The 26193-nt window shown below is 38.5% G+C and overlaps 1 protein-coding gene across 1 annotated transcript; it reads right to left on the bottom strand.

The window, feature by feature from the left end:
* Positions 1 to 214: 214 nt before the first annotated feature.
* CPO (carboxypeptidase O) lies at positions 215 to 24990 on the bottom strand. Its single transcript, XM_024738288.1, is given in 11 exon segments — positions 215 to 400; positions 403 to 473; positions 1323 to 1413; positions 7066 to 7268; positions 8436 to 8526; positions 10114 to 10224; positions 11271 to 11378; positions 14404 to 14505; positions 16637 to 16723; positions 23531 to 23549; positions 24923 to 24990. Coding segments are annotated over 11 exon segments (1137 nt in total).
* Positions 24991 to 26193: the final 1203 nt, after the last annotated feature.

Here is a 26193-nt window from a genome sequence, read left to right as displayed (position 1 = left end):
GCATTATTGTACCAATAACTAACTAATATTAAAGTCTACTAAAGTAATAACAATTAATTACCAGCAGAACAAACATTAAAATGCAAAGAGGATTCATCTTTCTTGAAATAGAAAGTATTTCTAGTTAAATTATTTGGTTCCTCCATAGCCTCAAACACCTTTCATGCAGCCATATCCACGTCACTGGGGCTGAGCAGGCCTAGGTAGGACGCACCTACAGAAGAAACATGAAGGACATCAGCAAGCTCAGCACCACAGCAGTAGATGTCACCTTTCCAGCACTGTTTGAATACCAGTATTTCTCATACACATTATCCAGGACTGAAAGCACAGCCTCCACGGTTTCCTCGCAGGTGGCCTGAATCTGAGTTTCTGGCAGGGCAAACCCATATGTACCCATATGTCCCTCAGCTCAAATGCATATGAGAAGGGGATCCCAATGTCCCAAGCCCAGTCTCATGAAAACCCTGAAGTGCCATCTACAAATGAAAACATGGAGGAAGAGTTAGAAGTTATTCTGTGAAAGGACAGATTTCTACAGCCATTTTAGGGACTAAAGTTCAACCCAGCAAAATAAATCAACTCTTTCATATTAGGATCTATGAATAGCTGCCTTCTCTCTCTCCTTGACATTTTCCGCTTCTGTCTCCACTCACCATCCCCACTATACCTGGCATTATGCCTGGCACATCTATCCCCACAATGCCTGGCATCATGCCTGGCACATAGCAGAGGTTTGGTTAAAGTTTCTCAGCTGAATCAAAGACAAGACAATCTGATATTGGAAAATAAGATTCAACTGACCTGTAAAGGAACATAAACAAAATGACCAATATCACTAAAATGATGATATTAGGAAAATATCATCTCGGTTGTCCTTCAGTGGGTGGAGCAGGGGGTGCTTGGGGATGGGGAAAGCAATGCACTCTCCTTTCAACTAAATCCTTTTTTTTTTTTTTTTTTTAAACTCCAGGCCCCACCTGCTTTGCCTGATGGTCCTCTGGGAACTGAATCAACCGACCAAGGGTCACTGGAAAATGTCTTTCCTGTTAACTCCTGTGCCTTCTCCCTGCCAGTTCTTTTTAACTGAAGCCAGAGGGAGTACTGGTCTGAGCCAGTGTATTAATTTTTGCTTTTAGCTCACACCTTATCCCTAGAGAGCACAATTCTGGATTTGTACAGACTCCCTTTTATCCCTGGTCATTTTGATTTGTACAACTTCCTGTTGATCCGAGGAACTCTTCTATCCTGTCCACTCCAGTCTCCAAAGTCCACTGAATTCTTTTGTGCTTTAGATACTATTGAAGAGGTGAAAAAAAGATACTTATATAAAATATCTGCACTAGATCCAACTCTATAATTGGTTCCATGCTTTGCTTTCAATGCATTTGCTGCCTTCTGTCCAACTTGGATCTGTAGGTGGGAAATGCAGAGACAGATATCTGGTGTTAAAAATAAATCCAACAATTCAGAGCATTTGCTATTTTGTCCAAATCCATCCTCAGAGTTCCAGACCATCTTTCTAACTTCCCATTGAACATCTATACCTGGGTAGTGTTCTGATACTTTAGACTCAACATACTCATATCCAATTTTATCATCTCCCCCACTAATAAGGCTGTTTTGATTTTCATAGTTCTGACCTATCATGTGCCCCCAACATGTAAATTCCTACAATCATCTTTGACTCTTCTCTCAAACAGTTACCAAGTTGCATTTCTAATGCCATCACCCTATTTCAGTCTTATTAACTCTGAAATGGACTGCTGTCATCTTCTAATAAGTTTTCCTTCCTCTTGCCAATCCTTAATCCCGATTGATCTCCCTGACTTCCAGGTGAACCTTTGTAGAGCAGGACAATGATAATGACCCTGCTGAAAACCTTCAATAACTCTCAGTTACCCACTGCATTTGTATAAACTTCTCAGTCTACTATTTGAGATCCTCTATGATAGGGATCTAACCCACATTTCCAACACCATATTCTCTAGATCTCACCCTAGATTACAGTCAAACTCAAGTTCTCCCACAATTGCTCAGACATACCCCATGTTCCTCAGCCTCTCCGCCTTTTCTCAGGATATTTCCTCTACTTGGGATGCCTTACCTCTTCTCTGTTGAAATTCTATGCAAACTCAAAGAACCCTCTCAAATGCTAAGTTCTCCATAGGCATTTCTTGAGCACCCTAAGTGGATTCTCTCTCCCCACTTTTTTCTCCCATAGCCCTTTGTTCATGCTTCCCTTATTACTTCTCTCTTGTTTTTCCTTAAAGGTATTTAATACTTATCTCTCATAGGCTCATAGATTTTCAGAGCAGAAAATGACACAATTCCTTCTACCTACCCCCATGTCACCTTACTGAATTGGAAATCCTTCAGAACTAGATGATTTCTAAGGTCTCAGTCTTGCTCTCTTCAGACCCTTTCCTGAGATCAGAGTCACTAACTGAGGTCCAAGTATATTGGCTATATTTATTGACTGTCTGATAAATCTCCTTGCATACCCTTTTGATAGTCTAAGTATTCCCTACCCTAGATTCCCTAATGCTATATTCTACCCACCCAATGGTGTATCCCACTACTTCCCCTTGGGGTCTATACAAACACCACCAAAATCCCCTTGGCCACTCCCTGCCTGGATCCACAATTGCTTTACCCTTGAGGGCAGCCTGACTACACTTAGAGGTACATCAGCTCCCTTGACTTCTTCCCCTGACCAGTGACAGATCTAGTTTTAGATTCTGTCTCTCTTTTCCTGGTCCTGTATTGTCTGACTGAATCCCAAGGTGTGACAAGGTGGTGTCTGGTTAGAGTGGGGATAGGCACAGTGAAATTCAAAAGGAAGACTAGGAGAGGTAATAAGTGGTTATGGGGTCCTGTGCAGCAGTAGGACTTTGCACTTTCTGTGTGTGTGCTAAGATTCAACATTAAACATATTTGCAAGCTTTTTGACTCCTCTCCACTCACTACTAAGAGTTTTACCTTCTCCTTCTCTTCCTGTAAAGAGATTCTGTGTCTGCCCTAGTTGCTGGGCTTGTGTTGTCCAGAACTGAGATGATGGGCAGGAAGGGCTAAAGAAGTACAAGGAATAAAGCTGGTTTTAATCATTTACACTGGGAAGAGGTACAAGAGCTGTTTGTAGAAAGAAGGGGAAATTATAAGAAGGAAAGGAGAGTCAGAAAGGGGATTTCTAGAGAGAGAAATTCCAGTAAGGAAATAAGAATGAAGAGTGGAGAGAAAGGATTCAGGGTAGCTGCCATGTGTGAGTGAAATTAAGAGCATGAAGCCTAGAGAAAGAGTTGCTAAGAAATAGCAACTACATCCTTTTTGAAGTTCTTTGAGAGTCTCTGGTAGAGATATGAACTGCTTTTAATTATTTTTAATTTCCATGTGTTTCTGTGTTTCTTTGAGTGAAACTCCATGTTAACTGGTCTTAAGTGTAATTTGGGTTACATGGAACAGCTCCAGGCTACATTTTCTATTCAAATGGTTTCTTGCATTCTTTTTTCTTTCCTGCAGCTCACCCCAGATCATGATTCTTCTTCCCACTGCCAACCTTCACTTATTTTATCCTATATTGCTCCCTTTCCTCAAATCTTGGCTGTGGGGAGGGAAAGAGTCTCCCAGTTTCCTCTTCTTTATGGACAAAAGAACTTTTGATTTTTTTTTTTTAATGATTCCACAAGCAATTACCATGGGCAAGTAGATAGGAGTAAGAAATATAACATATATGATAAGCACACAGTTGTGATCCTTAGCTTATGGGTTTGGTCCTTTCTGAGAAGATGAAATGAAGATTCCCCTAGACTCTGCCTTCTGTCTCAAAGGGTCAAGCTCCTGATTATTCTTCTCTTTCCTTTTGACACTATATTGCAAGGCCATAGAGAGCCAATTGCTCTGCTGTCCTTCTTAGTCAAAATAATAAAAACCCCTTGCTAGTAGTGCATAATTTACATTGTTAAAGACCTCATGCCTGCTTAATAACTTCTTCACTGGGCCCAGAGAATTTCCTGTAGACATATATTCACAGGCAAGCACTCAGAAAGATTGATTAAGGCCCTGGCATGGGTGTGGGAGGATGGAGCTTGGAATGGGATACAGGGGCTGATATGGAAAGGGTTCCAATGCAAAGAATATCAGCATTTGAAACATTAGATTTCTTATAGCTATTCTAATTTCCAGAGCAGTTTAGAATGAGGGTATATATAGTTCTGTTTCCCCTACTTAGTGATTGCCAAGTTGTCTATCATACAGTATAATATTTATGAAGATTTCTACAAATTTTTGGTTTTGTAAATACATAGAGATTAATTACTAGTCTCTGGTGGTTGTAAATATACCAGAAATGGAAAACTCCTTGAACAGTTGGTGTGATTCTATCTTTGTGTACTCTATCAAAGCTTATCACTAAGAACCTAAAAACACTGCTAACTAGCTTTTATGAGTTTGATACATGGTGGCAACATTTTCAGTCTTTTTATGGAAAAGTCTTAGTGATGAATGTTATGCTAACTCTTCAACACCTAAGGCGGTAAGAGATACAGAATTGAAGCAATCTTTCTCAATTCAATTTTCCAGTCTCTACATAGAGTATTGAGGATGGCCAGTAATTCCCATCTTCGAATTCCACCTTCTGGTAACGGCAATGCCAGTGCCCCCTCTGTGGCCAGAGGGCTCTAATGAGACAGCCAATCAGCAGCCCAAGACCCTGTGACATTTGAATACAAACCTTGCAGAAATGGAGATGTAGTAACTGCTTTCCTGAACCTAAAAAGGAAATGAAATTCTCTAGAAAAATACTGGAGTATATAGACCTCTTTTTTTCTGCTGGTAGAAGGCCTGTCCCATCAAATATCTATAATGGCCTGACTTAGGTGGTTCATTTGTATTTGTCACAGAATCCTTTAAGCAGAAAGTAAACATTTATGGCAAATATCACAGGAATTGGGAAGTAAGGAGGGTTCTGGGCTTCTTGACTAAAATTTCTGTTTCTGTACATTTCTTTACTGAAGAAATAGAACTTCTGGCACAGAAATGAGGAGGATATAGGACACAGTGGACTGGGCATCTAAGTCGATGACAGCTTCCAGAAGTTGCAAACTCTTCCTGAGCGGAGAGAGGCAGTGTTCTGTGGTCAGAAGAATGTGGCCTCTGGAGTCCAAAGACACGAGTTCCAAGCCCAGACTCCAACATTTACTGTCTACAGGGACTTTAGAAATATAATTAACTCAAGGTCTTAATTTCTACATCTCCAAAATGAGCTTACTATATTGTCATGAGGATCAGATGAAGTAATGGCCATAAAATCTCTTTGTAATTTTTAAAGTTATAGGTAAATGTTATCTCTACCTCTTGCAAAATGATCATGTAGTACAAATGTCCAAAAACAATTGCAGGAAAGATATTGGGGTACTGACAGATATTTTTGACTGCTGGGGGGAAGGGCTGCCATCAGCAAAGATCTATAGTGGCTTTTCTTTTAGTGCCCAGACCTGTGTTTTATGGGTGATGTTCCAGTGGGAGAGAGATAAGAGGAATGACAGAGCCAATGGGCCACCAGCCTTCTGTGATCTTAAGAACAGAGCAAGATTAGCCCCTATCCAGCCCAGCATTTATTGAAAATGAGGAGCTTGTTTTAAAAAACAATTTTTTTAAGATATGCAGAAAATAACAAGTGTTCGTGAGAATGTGGAGAAACTGGAACTCTAATTCACTATTGGAAAGAACAGAAAATGGTGTACTTGCTGTAGAATATAGTACGATGGTTCCTCAAAAAGTTGAAAATAGAATTACCATATGATTCAGTGATTCTACTGCTGAGTATATACCCCAAAGAGTTGAAAGTGGGATCTCAAGGTGATACTTGTACACCTATGTTCATAGCTGTATTATTTGCAGTAGGCAAAAGGTGGAAACAATTCAGATGACCATTGATGGATGAATGGATAAAGAAAATGTGGTATATACATAACAATGGAATATTAGTCAGCCTTAAAAAAAAAAAAAAGGAAATTCTGACACATGGTACAACAGGTGTGAAGCTTGAAGACTTTATGCTAAGTGAAATAAGCCCGTCACAAAAAGATAGATACTGTATGATTCCACTTACATGAGGTAACTAGAATAGTGAGACTCATAGAGACAGCAAGTAGAATGGTGGTTGCCAGGGACAAGGGGGATGTGGATTTTTTGTTTAATGGGTAGAGACATTTCAATGATGCAAGATGAAAGTTTTGGCTGCACAATAACATGAATATACTTGACACTACTGTACTGTCCACTTAAAAATGGTTAAGACAGTACATTTTATATTATGTATATTTTACCACAATTAAAAACTGAAAAAATAACTTTTAAGAAAAGATAACAAATAACTACAACAATTCTAAATTGACCCTTTCTTTGACTTAGTTCTATTGTTCTCAGGTTCACAAAAAGGCAAAGAGCCCAGTCCTTTTCAACAATTCTGCCCACCAGGACTTGGGTAAACACAGCATCAGAGAAGGACCCTGGATAAGACAAAGCAGACTTTCCCTGCCCCAGCTTGAATTTCACTGGCACTTCCCCTTACAAATATTCCTAGGCAAATACTAGAGGCATAGTTTAGAAGAAAATAAAGCATTGTGTTTAGCAGAGAAGAGAGCAGATATTATTTAGCCGTGTTATTTTAGATATGCCATATTCCACTAACAGCTGGGAAGTTCTTTAAAGCACGGTTCAAAAGCTATAATTGCTGAACGGAGCTTCAAGAGAATTTACAGAAATGAAAGCGCATTTCTGCAGATTATTAACATAATCATCTCATTTATATTATACACGAATACCGAAGATGTCTCCCAACTTGACACTTTTTGAAATAGGTAGTTAATTAATGCAGGTAAAGCAGCATTTAACCTGAAGCCTTCCCAGCAGGCGTCTGGCAAGGTGTGAAAAGCAGGAGAAAGGAAATAAGGAAAAGCAAAGGGAACAAAAGCGAGGCTGGAGCCAAAACCCTAGAAATGGGAATCAGGAAAGGAAGGCAGGGTCGTGCTGAGGCTTCTCAAGGCTCTGGCTCAATGGTCTTACCGGTTCTTCATGGTTACTTGATTTATTTTTGGTGTAGCCATAAGGCATGAGGATGAGCTGCCCGTAAGAGCGCATGGTCAGGAAGCAGGCAATGTTCTCCTTCCTGCTCTCGATAAAGCTGGAAACAACTTTAGTCTCCGGTTCAGACATGGGTCCTGTCCCACAGAATGTTAAATCTTGGCAGTTGTGAGATGCACCGATACCTGAAATATACAGGAAACCCCAAGGAAGGCATCACGATCTCCGTTTAGCACTGACCAAGGTCAAGGAGTCAGCCTTGCTCAGGACATCTGTGGGTGGAATTAAGGCTTGCCTTTGCTTGTCTAATTTTGTCCTGCTAAAATAAGTCATTCAAGGAGGAACTCAGGAAGGCAGGAGGACTGACGTGCAGATTTAGAAACAGACCCCTGCTTATGTGGCCCGGGAAGGAAGATGCAAAATGGAATGGCATTTTCAGTAATCTTTCACTTAAACCTTTGGTGGTCCTTGAAACAAATGCTTGGGAACCTGTTCTTGGGTTCCAGGGTCAGACTCTGTTATAGTCTTGTTGCCCTAAGTATATCTCTTGCTGTCTTACTGGCTTGAGTCTCATTAGAGCTATTTCGCAAGGACAAAAAAAACACAAAAATTAGTCTGTCTTTCTCACCAGTAATAATAAGGACCATCAACAGAGCACCTTTTACATGCAGGGCACTGTGCTAAGCCCCTCCTGTGTGGCATCTCATTGAATCTCCACAACAACCTACTGATAAGATGGTATTACTCTGAGCCACGTTTTAAAAATAAGAGAAAACTAAAGCCTAGAGATGAAGCAATTTTTTTCAAGACCACAGAGCCGCCAAGTCTGAATGTTAACCTTTCCCATCTGGTTTTTAACCAGACTGCTCTTAACCATCCCTACCTCTATTTGCTTCCAATCCATTGGACTTGTTGAGATTCAGAAACATGAAACTGCCTTAAGGAGAAGTAAATGTTTGCCTTGTTTACTTCTGCCCTCCTGCTGTAAAATAATTTGCAAGGATACTTCTCTGATTTTTCTTTATAACAATTCGTATATTTTAAAACCAAGTGATGGATTTCAAAAATATTCACACTGGTCTAGGTCTTCTTTGCCCTTGTTTAGCCAGTCTCACTTGAAAAGAGTCCTGCATTTCAGTGTTGCTGTTCTTACTGTATAGATAATATCACCTCTTTAGAGGGAGTAACACTGACCAGGAAGTCCAGAAAGCTGTACAGAATTAGATGTTTATTTCAAAAGATATATATATAAATAGTACTAATTCTAGTAATTCACCTCTTTTCTGGCTTCTCTTCTCCATTTTTTGTGTGTGTCATTATTCATCGATTCATCTACGAAGCATGTACTTAACTACACCAGGATGCATCGAAATTTCTATTGAGATCTGTCCCAAAACACATGCCATTATTACGGGATGAACGAGATTTCCTCCAAAGCCGATCCTGTAACAGAGGAACATAGGGAAGTTGCCATTCTAAGGTCTCATGAATCACAGTGTTAGTGATGATGGGTGGTCCTCGAACATGAAAAATGGTTCCTTAGGATTGTCTGGAAAAACTGCCTCAACATTCTGAAGCTTGTGCATATAAGTTTTAGTCCCCCAGATGGGCTAGCAACCCCCAATAACAGGAACATCTGTACAACCCAAAGTGTATATACGTGTAAACCATCCAATTGGAGCGGTAGTTTGGCCTTTCCTTCACGAGCAGATTAACAGTGCCTGGTGGATGTGATCTGCTTAATCAGGAAAAGCTTCAGAGAGTCATTATTTTAGGTCCAAGTGATAAAGGACGAAAGGGAAATAGCTTGGCGGATGGGAAAAGGCTGTTCCAGGCGCATCAGAGATGGTCTCTGCACATTTCTGGAAGCAGAAGACTGATGAGTAGAGACAGGGATAAAGACCTGTTTCGCCAGACAAGGTGGGAGGGAAGGGCTTGATTCACATACCGGGCCAGAAAGTCTGTTACAGAGAAAGGGGTCCCACGAAGGGCTGGGGGAGCCAGGGTGGGGGAGGGGGAGGAATTCATAGTCTCTGGAAACAAAGGCTCTTAATTATGGAGCGGTATGATTTAGAACCTTTTTTTTTGCAGTACGCGGGCCTCTCACCGTTGTGGCCTCTCCCGTTGCGGGGCACAGGATCCGGACGCTCAGGCTCAGCGGCCATGGCTCACGGGCCCAGCCGCTCCGCGGCACGTGGGATCTTCCCTGACCGGGGCACGAACCCGCGTCCCCTGCATCGGCAGGCGGACTCTCAACCACTGCGCCACCAGGGAAGCCCCTAGAAACATTTTTAAAGAGGAAGTTGTCACTAAATAAAAATCTTTATGAGATGTTTCCCCTCCTCAACCCCTCCGTATGCATGACCACCATGAAAAATGAAGGTTGGGTTAGTATTTATAGATCATTTGTGCCCTTCATGCTTCTAGAACTGATATAAGGCTACAGGGTAGTATAGGAATTTTATACCAGCATAATCCTAGTCATGTGGCAGGCAATCCACAAATTTTAAGGAGGTGGTGTTGGAGAAACATTGAGTCTGACTGAAAAACTGGGAATATGTCAAAAACAACCAGACAAACAACATGCTCTGGACTGCAAAAAAGGCCTTCAGCCTCCTCAGTCCTAAACTTGACTTAGGTTATTGACTTAAAAATGTTGATTTTTATCCCAAATGAGGTTTCTTCCTTTACACGACTACAACACTTTTTTTTTTTTTTTTTTTTTTTTTTTTTTTTGCGGTACGCGGGCCTCTCACTGCTGTGGCCTCTCCCGTTGCGGAGCACAGGCTCCGGACGCGCAGGCTCAGCGGCCATGGCTCACGGGCCCAGGCGCTCCGCGGCTCCCGGACCCGGGCACAAACACGTGTCCCCTGCATCGGCAGGCGGACTCTCAACCACTGCGCCACACTAGGGAAGCCCTACAAAACATTTTTATAGCTGCAGTCACTGCAGTGACTGAGGTCAGAAAAATGAACCCGAGACAAGATCTAGTTCATGAACCCATCCCAGGACCAAACTCGATGTACTCACCGCTGTCCAAGTATAGATGTAACCATCTATGTTAAGAGCCAGAAGCACATAGAAGTCCAGGTTTTTAAGGAGACTTCTTATCCTTGAGTTGTCTTTATAGTTCTGTAGAATCTGGATATTTAATAGAGAAACATTTGGAATGATCCTGGGAAGAGGTCTTTTCTCTCTTAATTTTCTAACAATTTCAACTTAATCATAAGTGGTGACTGAACATCCAACCTTTGCCATCCAATCCTGCCTCAACTGTCCCGTTCGTTATGGTGGTCTTTCTGAAACGTCACCATGCATCAGAATCACCTGGAGGACTTTTTTTTTTTTTTTTTTTTTTTACTTTTTGGCTGTGTTGGGTCTTCGTTGCTGCGCTGAGGTTTCTCTAGTTGCGGCAAGAGGGGGCTACTCTTCCTTGTGGGGCGTGGGCTTCTCATTGCGGTGGCTTTTCTTGCTGGAGGACTTTTTAAATTACAGCCTGCCCACCCTCCATCTCCACCCCCAGCCCCAATGCAGTAGGTATGAGGTGGTGATGTGGAAACCCAGAATTTGCATTTCTTCCAAGTTCCCAGTTATGCTGATGCTATGGGTCTAGGAACCACACTTTGAGAACTATAATTTGTGGGTTGAATTATGTTTGGGTTTCTGAAAAGACTGACACAAAAAGTATCTTATATTAATTTTAAAGTTTTCTTATTCCCTCAAAGGAGGGATATAGGTAATACGCAAGAATTCACGGTGCCAGGTAGTTTCCATGTGTTAATCTCTTAATCCACACAATAGTGTGTTCTTCATGATTACGTTGAAGTAGTCATTTCATACACCCTTTGCAGGTAAAAAACTAGGGGTCCTAGTGATAGAAATTTTGCACAAGACTATTAGAAAGAGCTCCAGGATTCAAACTCATCTCTGACTTCCAAGATGTATTTTCTTCTCCATTTAGATTTGTTTACCTTCTAATAAAGATAATTTTGGGTGCGTTAGAAAGAGAACAGAACAATTAACTCAGTTTTCAGTGAAGCTACTTATGAATTCCATTTCCCTTGGGGTGAAGGAGCAGCTCAGTGGAGAGCTGCCTTGCCAAAATGTGAAAGAAACCTTCTTTCCAAAGCCGAGACATGACAGGTGTTTTGTGGGGTGGTTAACCATTATGAGAGAGTGAAAGACACTTATTCTTTCACAGACCACTGGCAAAAAGCAGGGGCAATCCATTCCCTGGAATGAATTCCACGGTCCATCCAGATAATCTTCTTCGGGTTATTGGATGGTTGGCTGATCTGGAGGAGACATTCATATTTCATTATCAAACAATGGCTTGTGATTGAGGCCACCGAGCAAAGTTATCAGGTTGTTTTATTCCCCTAGAGGTACCTGTCTCCTTCCACTCTGTGGTTTCACGGATGAGGCAAGGATGCTGGCAGAGACACCCACCAATATGACCCTTCTGTTGGCCCTGCTGCCAACCGCCTCCTGCGGTTACCTTGGCTATTGTTCTTAGGACCACAAGCTGACGCCTCCGTGTACCCCATGCAAAGCCTGGTCTTCCCCATATCCTAAATTATTCCCTAACTTTAAATAAACGCATAAACCACAAACTGAGAGGCTAAATCTCCATAAACCTTATAAAACCTTACCACATAGGGCTGACTCAGAGTGGTGAAGTGCACAAGTGGTAATGTGCATGACTCAGAGGTAGTAAAACTGAACCCCAGTCTACATTTACGCTTCCTGAAACTGTGAAAGGATCCAAATGCATAATCTCCTGCGATACTTATTACATTCATTACATTCCTCTTTCCTTAGAGACTCCTGCAGTCCCAGCTGACCCAATCTTCTTTCTCTTCTCCCCATTTGTTGTTCTTGTACTCACTCAAGAAAGAAAGATTCCCTCCTCTTTCAGAGGTGGGATAGGTAGGAATTAACCTGGCAATTACGGATTCTCTTTGGTGGAGAAGCTGTGAACACGCCCATGTTTGTCACAGTCACACTTTTGTTGTTCTTGTACTCACTCAAGAAAGAAAGATTCCCTCCTCTTTCAGAGGTGGGATAGGTAGGAATTAACCTGGCAATTACGGATTCTCTTTGGTGGAGAAGAAGCTGTGAACACGCCCATGTTTGTCACAGTCACATCTTGTTTTGGTTTGTAAATGGCCTGGACTCATGCTATTTATTGGAAGCTCTTGGGAGCTGGGCTGATGAAGGCTCTCCCTCTATATCTGTGAGAAACTTACGAATTGAAATAAATGTGGGCTGGATTCATCATATTCAAGGAAGTTTTCCCTTTTAGCCTCACCCATTTTCAAAACTCCTGGCATAATTCCTAATCTACCCTTTACCTTAATTGTCTCTTGTAATCACCCTTTTTATTTATGAGCCTATGTAGATGACCATACGTTTATCTTTATTGCCTCCTCGTTATGTGTCAATTCTATCTAGCCTCACCCATTTTCAAAACTCCTGGCATAGTTCCTAATCTACCCTTTACCTTAATTGTCTCTTGTAATCACCCTTTTTATTTATGAGTCTATGTGGATGACCATCTCCTCGTTATGTGTCAATTCTATTCTTTAAAATACGTCCTAGGCAAAGGATGTTTAGAGGTCTTTTTGGCTGACTCAGCCCAGAGTTGGACGGCCTATGGAAAAATCAGGCTGGTAGGTGGCCCACACTTAACATATCAACCAATTACCCACTCGGCTCCTGGGTAAATTCTACTTCAGAGCCACCGAGATTTTTTTTGTAGTTGTTAGTAATTCTTGAATTTGGGGATGTGCTTTGTAAATTAACGTGTCTACAGTGAATAAAGTAATGCTAGTTCTTAATGCCAAACTACTTTGGCAGTGGTTCTTGAAGAGTAGTCCTGGACCAGCGATATCAGCACCACCTGGGAACTTGTTAGAAATGCACTGTTTTTCTGTGACATGAGTGTGCCTCAGAATGACCTGGAGGAGGGCTTGTTAAAACACAGATTGCTGGGCCCACCCACAGAGTTGCTGATTCAGTAGATCTGTAGTTAGACCCCCCAAGAATGTGCATTTCTAACAAGTTCCCAGGAGATGTTGATGCTGCTGGTCGAGGGACCACCCTTTGAAAACCACTGGTTAGGTGCAGTTGTTGTCAACCCTGCCTACACAGTAGGATCACCTAGGGAGCTTTCAAAAGGTGTCTGGGCCCCATCCTGGAGCAATTAGCTCAGAATCTCTGTGGATGGTGCCCAGGCGTCAGTATTGAGCAGCCAGGATTGAAAAATCACTGTTCTAAAACTGAGAGCCAAGGAGGCCTGGCCCTGTGGAAAAGTGGTTATTCAGTCTCAAACACTTTTCATCGTATCACATGTTAAAAGGGCTGAGAGCCTGGAGATTGGGTTATCCCTCTGGCTATGCGTCAGTCTGGCTGTGTGACCTCGTACAAGTCACTTCACTTCTCTGGGTCTTTGTTTCCTAATAAAATGAAGGAGCCAAAAATAAAGGTTGTCCATGATGTTCAAACATTTTTATGGGGGAAAAAAATGTGTTTCAAAAAGACAATTTTGTAAAAACTCAAAATACATATGAGAAGTGAACTGGGGATTTCTCCCTTACGCAGCCCCCCACCCCGTCCCCCTTCCGCTGTGGGAGCACCGGAGGCACCCAGGTCGTCACAGAGCACAAGCTGGAAACCTCTCAGCCAGAACGACTAAGGTCCTTTCCAGCCACCCTCCACGATTCTAAGTTCCTCAGTCTTAGCGGGGACGAGGGAGGCCAAGCGTGAAGAAAACTAAGGGGATAAGTTCTTACTTCTGGGACTTTATTTTTAAGTCCTTCCCCTGTGGTCTCACCCAACCATTCCAAATTCTCTTTACCCCAGAACATGATTCCACCTTCATGATTAAGATGTAAGCATTTACAAGTATTTAATTTAAAAAAAATGTTTATTGGAGTATAATTGATTTACAATGTTGTGTTAGCTTCAGGTGCACAGCAAAGTGAATCTGTTATATAAATACATATGGATATATGTATTTGGACTCTTTTTTAGATTCTTTTCCCATATAGGTCATTACAGAGCACTGAGTAGAGTTCCCTGTGCTATACAGTAGGTCCTTATTAGCTATCTATTTTATATATAGTAGTGTGTATATGTCAATCCCAATCTCCCAATTTATCCCTCCCCACCAAGTTTTGAATCTTAAAATCAAGACTTTGGAAAAGCCAAGTCTCTCTGTCTTGCCTCTTTTAACCTTGTCTATACTTCTGACTAGAGCCCCTGGATAGTAAATAAATATCCTTGAGTGGGACTCTAATTCTCAGCCTTCTCACTCACCTTCAAATAATACATGGGCCGGCTCTCATAGGTCACTCCTAGGAAATGCTATGTTACCACTTCCGTGTACTTCTCCCTTATCTCACTCATCCACTGATAGATCTGAAACAGCCAGGGAGGACTGAGGTTATCAATAAGAAGATCCTCTGCTTGCCTCTAAATTAAGAGAATTGCTTCTTTCATCAAGATACTGAACTCTGAACTCTTCACTCTTTATTAGCACACAAACTAGAAGACTAAACTGATGAATTATGACCTCCCCTCCTCCCATATTCTTTAAAGATCTACTCTGCCACCCAAGCTTAGGACACCCTGTTGAACTTTACAAATAAATGATTGAGAATTATCAATTTCAACAATCCAGTATAACACTTCTGAAACATTGTACAATCACACAGCCTTCAAATGGCCATGAGACTTCCTGACTTTGCAGTGGCACTCAATCATGCCAGAAATTTCAGGTCCAGCTTATTTTGTGGGATCTTGTTTAGTCTTTATGAATCCCCAAAATATCTTTTGCTAATGTCCATGGATCCAAAATTAGAGAAGAACATGTGTATGCCCTTCACAGAACATGACAGTGAAATTTCTCAATCAAGACCAAGTTAATAACTTGGGGTTCTTTAAGGGAGAATGAAATAAGGAATTCACAAACATAAGACATATTAAGATGTCATTGGCATGTGACATGATACCTCCCACTCTCAATTTCTGTATACTGGAAATACCTGAATGACAAGAGTTATGGTAAATAATAATAATTAATTTGGCATGACAACTATTCTATTTGAAAATTTCTGTGTCTCAATTGACATTCATCTTAGCATGGAATATCTACAGATAAAATACATTATTATAACAGTAATAATACTTAAGTGGGGGAAGAGACTAACAACTCATCACATAGGTATTGTGTATTCTTCTGTGATGGGACTGGATCAGATGCAGGTGACTTGAGTCTTGGGCGACATACAAAGAGCAGCGTATCACAGCAGCAGCTATCATTTATTTATTGCTTAATCAGTAGAAGTGTAGTTTATTTCATTTGCTCTCAAACAAAGCTGCAGGATAGGTACTGCTATTCCTTTTTCATGTATAAGGAAACTGAGGAACAAAGAGATTCACTGTCTTGGTCAAGGTCCCAGAGCAAGTGGCCAAGCCAGGTGTGACTCATCTCTGATACCAGCACATATACTTCTCGTGGGTCTTACTGGATCTTGTTTTAAAAAAAAAAAATCTAAGAAACTTCAGTACTTTGGGGTGATTGTTACAAAAGAAAATGTAAATTCTTTTTTTTCTTAAGTATTGAATTTTGCTACAATATTGCTTCTGTTTTATGTTTTTTTTCATTTTTTGGCCCAGAGGCATGTGGGATCTTAGCTCCCTGCCCAGGGATCAGACCCAGACACCCTGCATTTGAAGGAGAAGTCTTAACCGCTAGACCGCCAGGGAAGTCCTGAAAATGTAAATTCTTTCTTGTACTTTTTGAAAAAAATTCTGGAAAATATTAATATATTCCCCAATACTGAGGAAATAAATGGCAAAGCCTGGTTGGAGGGCAACTTGTGCATTTATGTCAAAAATTTTAATGTCCATATCATTTAACCCAGTAATTCTATTTTTAGAAATTTATACTTCAAAAGAAGTTTTACATAACATCACAACATACACACACACTACATATATACTTATATACTTTTTACTGTATCCAGTTTTAGAAACCACTAAACTTATCTTAGTAGCAATACAAATATTTCCTTGAAAAAAAAGTTTTCCCCATTTGAGAGCTGTTGCCTGTGCTCCCTACATCCTACTGAAAATACCACACTTTTGGCTAAATAGGATTCAATCAGAAGGTTTCACCACCCATGTCCCACATTCATATACGCATTGGCCCTGCCCAGCTTAAACTAGCTAAAGACTTGATTAACAAGAGTAACGTTTAATTTTGATCCATGTTTACACTAACAAAACTGGTTGGGGTGTTCTTTTCTTCTTTTTTCTTTTTGTTGTTTTGCCTTTTTATTTCATATCACTAGGATTTGTATCTTTAATGGTGATGGTCAGGGGATGATGTTTGGGAATCCCTTGACCTCAGTGCACAGGCAAACCTCAACCTCCCATTCTGAGGCTCTCTAGTCTATGGATATTAACAGTGAACTATCCCTCGCCCGCCCATCCTAAAGTAGGTTGTGACCACCACCAACGCTCCCACCAACGTGTCCATACTCACCTCCCCCATGGGGTGGTATCTGTTATAGGAATATGTCTCCAGAATCCTCCATGGGCTCACTACCTTATCCACAGCTTCTTTGTTGTGCTACAGATCTGCAAAGGGAAGAAATACAGACAAAAAGCAATGAAGAAACCAGGATAACATGAGGGTTGGAAGGTTGATGAAAAAGGTAGTAGGAGGCAATGTGCACAGCATTTTGAGGACAAAAGTCATTGTTGGAGTCTTGCCTCTGCAACTTACTAATTGTGAGACCTTGGGTACCATGGAGTCCCTCTGAACTGCAGTTTCGCATCTGCAGTTTGAGGACAGCCATTCCCACTTTGCAGGGAGCCTTGGATAATTCAGCAAGAAGTTGTAGATAAACACACTTTTAAATTTGTATAAGAAAGAATAGCTAAGATTTATTGACCTGAAACTTACTGCGAGATACTCACTGGGTTAGGCAATTTAAATCTCATTTACTTCTCTCAAAAACTTTAAGAGAAGATATTCTTATTATCCCCATTTCAGAGATGAGGAAATTGAGTCACAGGGAAAGTATCATTAGAATTTAAACCCTGACAGCCTGACTGAAAAACCTGAAATATTAACCACAATACTGTAAATAATTGTAAGAATCTTTATGCAACAGTTTATTTTTTATAGATAAACTTTATTTTTTTAGAGAAGTTTTAGGTTCACAGCAAAATTGGATGAAAAATACTGAGAGTTCCCATATACCTGCTGTCCACCCCCCACCCACCCCCATGCACACAACCTCCTCCAATATCAACATCCCACACCAGAGTGGTACATTTTTTTATAATAAACGAACCTACATTGACACATCATTATTTCCCAAAGTCCATAGTTTACATGAGGGTTCACTGTTGGTGTTATACTTTCTATGGATTTGAACAAATATATAGTAACATGTATCCACCATTATAGTATCATACAGAAGAGTTTCACTGCCCTAAAAATCTTCTGTGGTCTGGCAATCACTGATCTTTTAATTAGTTTTGCCTTTTACAGAATGTTATATAGTTGGAATCATACAGTATGCAGCCTTTTCAGATTGGCTTCTTTCACTTAGTAATATGCATTTAACTTTCCTCCATGTCTTTTTAATGACTTGATAGTTCATTTCTTTTAGTGCTGTATAATAATTCCATTGCCTGGATTACCACAGTTTATTTATCCATTCATCTACTGAAGGACATTTTGGTTGCTTCCAAGTTTTGGCAATTATGAATAAAGCTGCTATAAACACCTGTGTACAGCGTTTTGTGGACATAAGTTTTCAATTCATTTGGGTCATACCAAGGAGCATGACTGCTAGATCATATGGCAAGAGTATGTTTAATTTTGTAAGAAACTACTAAACTGTCTTCCAAAGTAACTGTGCCATTTTGCATTTCCTCCAGCAATGTTTCCTATGCTTACTTTCCATTTGCATATCTTCTTTGGTGAGGTGTCTGTTCATGTCCTTTGTCCATTTTTTAAATCAGGTTGCCTCTTTTCTTATTGCTGAGTTTTAAGAGTTCTTTGTATGTTTTGGATAACTGCCCTTTATCAGATGTATCTTTAGCAAATATTTTCTTTCACTTTGTAGCTCAACTTCTCCTTCTCCCGACATTGGCTTTTGAAGGAAGAAAGTTTTTAATTTTAATAAAGTATAGGTTATCTGTTAGTTACTTCATCGATCATGCCTTTGGTGATGTATTTAAAAAGTCATCACTATTCCCAAGGTTATCTAGGTTTTCTCCTAAGTTATCCTCATTTTACATTTAGTTCTAAAATCCATTTTGACTTAATTTTTTGTGAAGAATGTAGGTCTGTGTCTAGATTCACTTTGTGTGTGTGTGTATGTCCAGTTGTTCCAGGATCATTTATTGGGTATTGTCAAATGTTTTTGTCTGCATTTATTGATATGATCATGTGATTTTTTATTTTTAGCCTATTGATGTAATGGATTACGTTAATTGATTATCAAATGTTAAACTAGTCTTGCATATATATCTGGGATAAATCTCCGTCAGTGGACATGGTGTATAATTTTTTTATACTTTTTTTGATTCAATTTGCTAATATTTTGTTGTGGATTTTTACATCTATGTTCATGAGAGATATTCGTCTATAATCTTTTATTCCTCGTAATGTCTTTGCCTGGTTTTGGTATTTGGGTAATGTTGGCCTCAACGAATGAATTAAAAAGTATTCCTTCTGCTTCTATCTTTTGGAAGAAATTGTAGAGAATCAGTATAACTTTTTCCTTAAATGTTTCATAGAATTCACCAGTGAAACCCTCTGGGCTTGGTGCTTTCTGTTTTGTAGGGTTATTAATTATTGATTCAATTTCTATAATACATATAGACCTATTTAGATTACTATTTATGGTCTATATTTTGACAAACCATTTAATAAAGCTATTCAATGCCTCGCCTTTATGCCAGATATTGTGCCAGCACAATCATGCACATTATATGATTTATTCGCATTACAGCCCTGTGAAATGTTATCGTCCATGTTTTACAAATAAGGAAACTGAAGCCAAGGGAAATCAAGTAACTTGCAAATAATCACAGAGCTTGTAAGTCATACAACTAGTCCTCTCTCTAAGTCACACAAATGTTTGATAAATGTTCTAATTCCCTTGCTAAAAGACTTTACCTAAGCAAAAAGTAGGGTTATATTTTCATTATGAGAGCATACCAACTGATCATTCATTTACCCAATAAATATATTTGAAGTGATTTCTGTGTTAATAGCACTAGGATGTGAGATTTTGGAGAAGCTGAGGTGTAAACTTTTGGATAGTGACAAGGAAACATGTTAGATATCTAATTAGCTAATGTTTCAATGACTTTCATCTATTTTCCCACATTTTTCTCTCTGAACATTCCGGTATTATATTTACTCTTTCCCTAAACCTTCATTTTTTAACCTGTAAAATGGGAATAATAACACCTTACCAAAGGATTCTTATGAAGTTTAAATAAGTTAATCTACGTTTAAAAATAAGCAAATTTCTGGAACCTAGTTAACCCTTAATAAATGTTAAAACACAGTAGTAGTTCAAAACAAAGCTAAGTAAAAGCCCTATTTTGCTGCAATAACATTGAAAATAAAAATTACATTGAGAATAATTTAGCCATCTAACTAGTGTTATCTTCAAACAATACCAAACTACAAAATATTTTGATAGAATTAATAAAAACTCAAGTTCTATTCACATCTACATAACTCCAGTAACTGGATTGACTACATTTTAATTTTTTAATCTGTTCAATTCACACCATGTACCATAATCACTCACTCTAATGGAAATCAATTTCTCTACAAAATTCCATGACTTTAATTGTTACTAATATTAATAATAATAATCTGACTTTAGCAGAAGCTTTTTATCTTCAAAACTGTAAATGTTTTATTGTTAAAAGAATTTTACTTTGTTTAGCTTGTCCACGAAAAGCTCATGATATAGGATTGTCTAGATAGTTAGTTAAAACAATGAAATGAATTTTAGAAGGAGACTACAAGAAACAAATGTCATTAAAATTGTAATAGTTGAGGAGCAATATGCTTTTCCATGTTTTTCAGGGATTCGTTTCCAACATTTATCATTTATTTGATTTTTTAAAAGTAAGCTAGAGTGCTTCAGAATGAGAAACTTCAATATAAAAATATATACAGGTATAATATGTTGAGGCTGATTATTTACAAAACATATTACCATTTTATAAGGAAAATACGTACATCCCTTGGTGTGTTTAAAATTCAAAAAAATTCAATTTACACATAAATTTTCAGGAGTACATTTCGTGTGCTTATCAAATAATCAGCAAACATATACCTATTATAATAACACTAATTAACCATTATTGGGCACTATATTCTAAGCACCAGTCAAAGCATTTGCCTTGTTATCTTAATTCATTCAACAACCCAATCGGCACTTGGTACTCTTTGCAAAAGTGATAATAGATAATAGTAGTAGTAATAGAACATAGATTTCTTTCTTACAGAGCTTAAAGTCCACTTAAGGAAGTGAGACATAAACACATGAAAAGCAAAATAACTTCACCATCAAATAATAAAACGTGAGGTATGATAAGCTAGAGCCTGATTACCAATTAAACGGTGCGCTAAATGTACTGAGGATGGGAGAGGGGGAATTCCAAACTGAAGTATGGCTAGTAATAATAACAACCAACATTTTATAAGCAATTATGCATGCCAGAACTGTTCTAAGTTTTATATATATATATATATATCATATGAGATATATATATATATATATATTCCTACATATAATTCTAACAACAATCCTTAAGGTAAAAACTATTATCCCAGGGTGTTGGGGATTTTTTTTTTTTCTGAAGATTTTGTTACAGAGGCTAAATTATACTTTTACTATACTCTAGAAAATAAGCATAAAATATTTATTAGCCTATTTTTATAAATTGTCTATCACTGATTTGGACTGCATAGAAAGCAAAATAAGTATCAGCATTGTAAATTCATCGGGAAATAGTTTCAGTGCTTTTTCAGAATGGAGAGAGGAGAGGAAATGAAGCAAATGAGAAGAGTCTTCTCAGCCCTTCCTTCTTTCTCATTCCTCACACTGGCTGTCCTGCCAGGAAATGAGATCACTGGAGTTGCTTTCACGCGACATTGGGACCAGGGATGGTGGCTGCTCAGAGCAACGAGGTTCCTTTCTTCACATAGTTCAGCAAACGTTCAAGTCTTTCTTATCACCGTCATCTACTCAGTGCCGTAGGAAAGTGACTACAGTAAAAAGCAGTCCTGGCAGCTGGTGGATTCTTGTTTCAATTGGGCTGGTATTCCCAGTCAATTTCACAATATGGAGGGGAATAAATTAAAGGTAACTGGGCACCATCAAGCACCAACATTTGGCTTTCCCCCAGCTAATGTCTGCAAAATGTGTGCGTATGATGCCTCCTAAGTCCAGCACTGAATGACTGGGTCCATATAATATGCAAAAAAAAAGTGATCCGTATGGGATTTGAGTGAAAACCCTGATATCATTTTAACATGAAATTAAACACAATACTTAAACCTCAAAACCCCCAATACTTAGTTCAAACAATGTTTAAACCGTAAACCTAGAAAAGGCTGTTCCCTGTTTCTAGGCAATTACTTGGGTGATGCATAATACATGTAGAGAAAGAAGGAAAAAACTGGCTAATCCCCCAAATTACCACCAGTCTCATCTCACCGACCAAATGAAAAGATTATTGTACTTTGTGTATTCTTTTTTAATAGGAATTCATAAAATGTTTAACAGAGAAAATGATGTTTTGGTGGTACATTATTAATAAATACTGTACATCAAAGATTGCCTGAAAAAATTTTGACTGGAATGTAAAAAGAGGCAAAAAGACCTAATGAATATTGAGGAAAATTTTGTATTTTAAATACTTAGGAAACAGTTACATGAATATTTCATGATAGTAATGTGTTTTCAAAGTTTTTTTTTTCTTCTTACAAAATTAACATATGCTTATAAGTGGAAATTTTAGGAAGTATGGAGAGGAGAAAAATAAAAAAGAGAAGGAAGGAATAATCCTCTACAATCCCACCTCCCTGAGTTAACCACTGTTGATATTTTGGCATATTTCCTTTCAGTCTGTTATCTGTGCATATTTTTTTCATAAACACAGTGCAGATTACACCTATATATAATTTTGTATTCCCTCCTTTTTTATTATATATTCTACCAGAGACATTTTCTCAAACTCTTTATAAACATTTTTAATGACTGCATAATGTTTGACAGTAAGTATATATTTCATAGCATCATGTACATAAATATTGTCATCTATGCTGGATATTAAAGCCATTTCGCTTTTCGGTTTTATCTTATAGTAAATAATTCTGGAGTTAATGATTTTTTGCTCATTTCTGATTATTTCCTTGAGTTACATTCCAGGAATGGGACTAGTAGTTCAGAGAGGATGAACAATTTCAAATCATTTGATTCATAGTGCTAGATCCTAAATGATTCTATGGATTTACACTTTTATTGGGAGTATGCAATATATATAACAGGCCACCTCCCTAAATGATCAAGGGAGAGATTACAAAGGTTGTCATCCTTGTTAGATTTTCTAGACTAGTATTACATCACACATAGTAAATAAAGAGTATCAAAACTTGCAGCTAATCTATGTTTTGAGTTGGTAAGAGCCATATAAAAGTGGACATTATTTTATATCAGTAAATAATAATGAAAATGAAAATAGTCAATAAGGAGCAGAATTAGCAGATTTGAAATGTTTCCCTCAAGTGCAGTTATGAGCAGCTGTCCACTGGAAGCCATCTTGTCTGAGTCCCACTGAGCCAAATCACTTCCATAATTTAACCTGGGCTTGGCAATCATTTTTTTAAACAAAAGTTTTATGCATCTTCTTTGTAGAATATTTGTAAAATGAAGAATAGTTGAGGGAAAGGAAAAAAAATTATCAATCAGAGAGAACAATGTCCATTTTAGCACATATTTTTTCTTTTATTTTTTAAAGTATTTTGATACATTTTGTGTTCTGCATCTTTCTTTCAGCATAAAACATGTCTTTCCCCATGCTATTAAATTTTTCATAATTATTATTCTAATGGATAAATAATATCCCATTGTCATATATGTCACATATTGACATTTGCATAACTTAATATGGGGCACTTAAGTTGTTTCCAAATATTACAATATTTAATATCTTGTTTATCTTGTACATAAAGCTATATCCCAGTGCATACAATTCTTTCCATAGTTTGTTTTCTCAGTGTAAATTTCCAGAAGCAGGGATACTAGGCCAAAGGATGTGTAAGTTTTAAGGCTTGTGATGTTTTTAAATAAGTTAATTTTTTTTCAATCAAAGCCCTGTGACCTACATAAGTCTTTGCCATTGATCTATGAAGAATCTCAGAAGAGAAAATAAGTGCAGTATCTATATGAAACCAAGTAAACTAATGGAAAACGCGAGATGGCGATGTCCAAACAGCTTTACGCATCACATAGATCCTGGACTCCCTTTATATATCTGAAATCAGACTGTCTATGAAGCTAAGGGACAGGTCGCACAGTTAGTCTGGGGCAAAAATTGGAGTGGGTTTCTCTGTTCCGTGAGACCAAGCTTGTTGCAAGATTCGTTTAACCATGAAACAAAAGAGGAAATACTGTTTATAAACACACATGCCTGATGAGATATACCAAATGTGAAGAATAATAAACTATGTATGAATAAAGGAAAATACACTTTATGTGGAAACCACACACACACACACACAATGTTTAATATATATTATATATTCAAAAAAGTTATTCATTATGAATAGGGAAAGAACACAAAAAAGATCAAATGACAGGAGCAACTTATAAACCAGTAAAATGAGTAACAAATAAGACAAGACACTTAGCCTTATAAGAAATCAACAAAATAAGTCAACTGTAGGTATTTTTCACCTGTCAAATGGGCAAATGCTTAAAAAGTGCTTTCATACACTATTGTTGGAAGTGTAGACATATGCAACTTTTTTAGAGGGCAATTTGGCAATGTGTAGCAAAATTCTTGAATTTTTCTAAGCTTCTAACCCAGTGCTTCCACTTCTTATAACTTATATTAGGGAAATAATCAAAGATTTTCAATAACAGCAAAAAAATTGTCATGTAGCTGGATCCTCATCATGGTATCATGTGTAAAAATGACAGTAGAAATCAACTCTGCCTTATAGGGTAGCAATGATGGAATATTATTAGTGATTGCATTATGTTTTCAATAAATTATGAATGTCATAGGAAAATTTTTATAATACAACTTAACTGAAAAATTCTTGTAATAGTACTATATACATAATTAGCTAAGTAGCTATCTACTCAAAAACATTAACAGTAATTATGTCTTAGTGAAATTGTTTGGTAGTTTTAAACATTTTAAACATTTTCTCAATAATTAGAATAGTGTGATTTACCAATTGAGAAACTATGTAAATGAGGGATATGGAATTTTCATTACAATTTTCTTCTTTCAATTACAAAACATGACATATTTATTGGTACTTATCATACATTATGCTAGGAAATATTTTTTAGATATCCACTCATTTATTTAAAGATTATTAGAGTAATGTTCGATGATAAAACTTCAGTGATTATTATTCTTATCTCGTCGTGGTGTGTATGGGTAGGAAGAGGGGAGAATCGAGCTGCATTGATCTTGAAAAGAAGCTTTCCGCCTAGACAATCTAAATCATACCAGTCAGCCCCTCTTCCAGCTTCACACTCACCTATCATATTCCAGCTCCCCAGGAACCAGCAACCTCAGGAGGTACAAGTTTCCAAGCAGAGGCTTCATTCTTCTGCAAAAAGAGCTAGAAAATCCTGTGCTTCTCCTGCAGGTCATGTGTCTCTGAGAATGCATAAGGGCATAGGCTTCCACAATCAAGATGAGATAAATCAGTTAGTGGATGTCTCAGCAGAAATAATGTGAGCAGTTGCTTCATTAACTCCACCATGTCTTCAAACAACTTTTTTTTTTTTTTTTTTTTTTTTAATTTTATTTTATTTTTTTGCGGTACGCGGGCCTCTCACTGTTGTAGCTTCTCCCGTTGCAGAGCATAGGCTCTGGATGCGCAGGCTCAGCGACCAGGCCTCACGGGCCCAGCCGCTCCGCGGCATGTGGGATCTTCCCGGACCAGGGCACGAACCCGTGTCCCCTGCATCAGCAGGCGGACTCTCAACCACTGCGCCACCAGGGAAGCCCCAAACAACTTTTTTTAATAGTGGAAAACTATTTGATTTTTTTTTTCCTCTAAAACCAAATTAACTGAAGCTCTTGGCTCCCCCAGATCCAGAAAAATGTTTCTTCCCTATGTAAAATCTTCAGTTCTAGGAATCCCCATCACCTATATTCAAGAGCGGACCACTCCTGCTCTTTCCTCCACACAGGTCGCTGGGTATAATAGGGGGTGTGTCTTCTGCTCTGGTCAGGGTGGGCACAGTTATTATTCAGGATCTTTACTCCCTTCTGCAATCTAAGGCTTTATTTAGGGTTAAATGCCTTCTCTTGTTCTGATGGACAACATCACCAGATTCTTAAACAAACCCAGGTCTCTCCATATCTGAGCAGTGAAAATATTTTAAATCCTTTCCCAAGTGGATTTCCTCACACATTCCTCTCACACTGCCAGACACTGCTCCACAAACCCCTGTTTTTAGACAAACCCAGGATATGCCTTGAATCTCAAACGGTGACCAGTAAAATAAAGGCAAACTTTAGTGCAGAGAAGTAGAGGATTTAAACAGAGTCCGTAGCATTTGGGGATCTATCTAAATCCTTTGCCCTCTATGATTATTCATCTATTCATTCATTCTACAAAAATGTAATGAGTACTCACTATATACCAGGCAGGCACTATGACAAAAGATCAATACAAGATGAATGAGTTTCTTTATGGAATTCACAGGAGAGTTGAGAGAAGAATAAACAAGTTCACAAACAAATAATACAATTTTAAGTCAAGGGAATCAAATTAAGGAGAGATATGGGCCAAGAATA

The sequence above is a fragment of the Neophocaena asiaeorientalis genome, unplaced genomic scaffold (genome assembly GCF_003031525.2).
Source record: "Neophocaena asiaeorientalis asiaeorientalis breed wild unplaced genomic scaffold, Neophocaena_asiaeorientalis_V1.1 scaffold258, whole genome shotgun sequence".
Lineage (NCBI taxonomy): Eukaryota > Metazoa > Chordata > Mammalia > Artiodactyla > Phocoenidae > Neophocaena > Neophocaena asiaeorientalis.
Note: the sequence above shows the minus strand (reverse complement) of the source record. Positions and strands in the feature narration are given on the sequence as shown.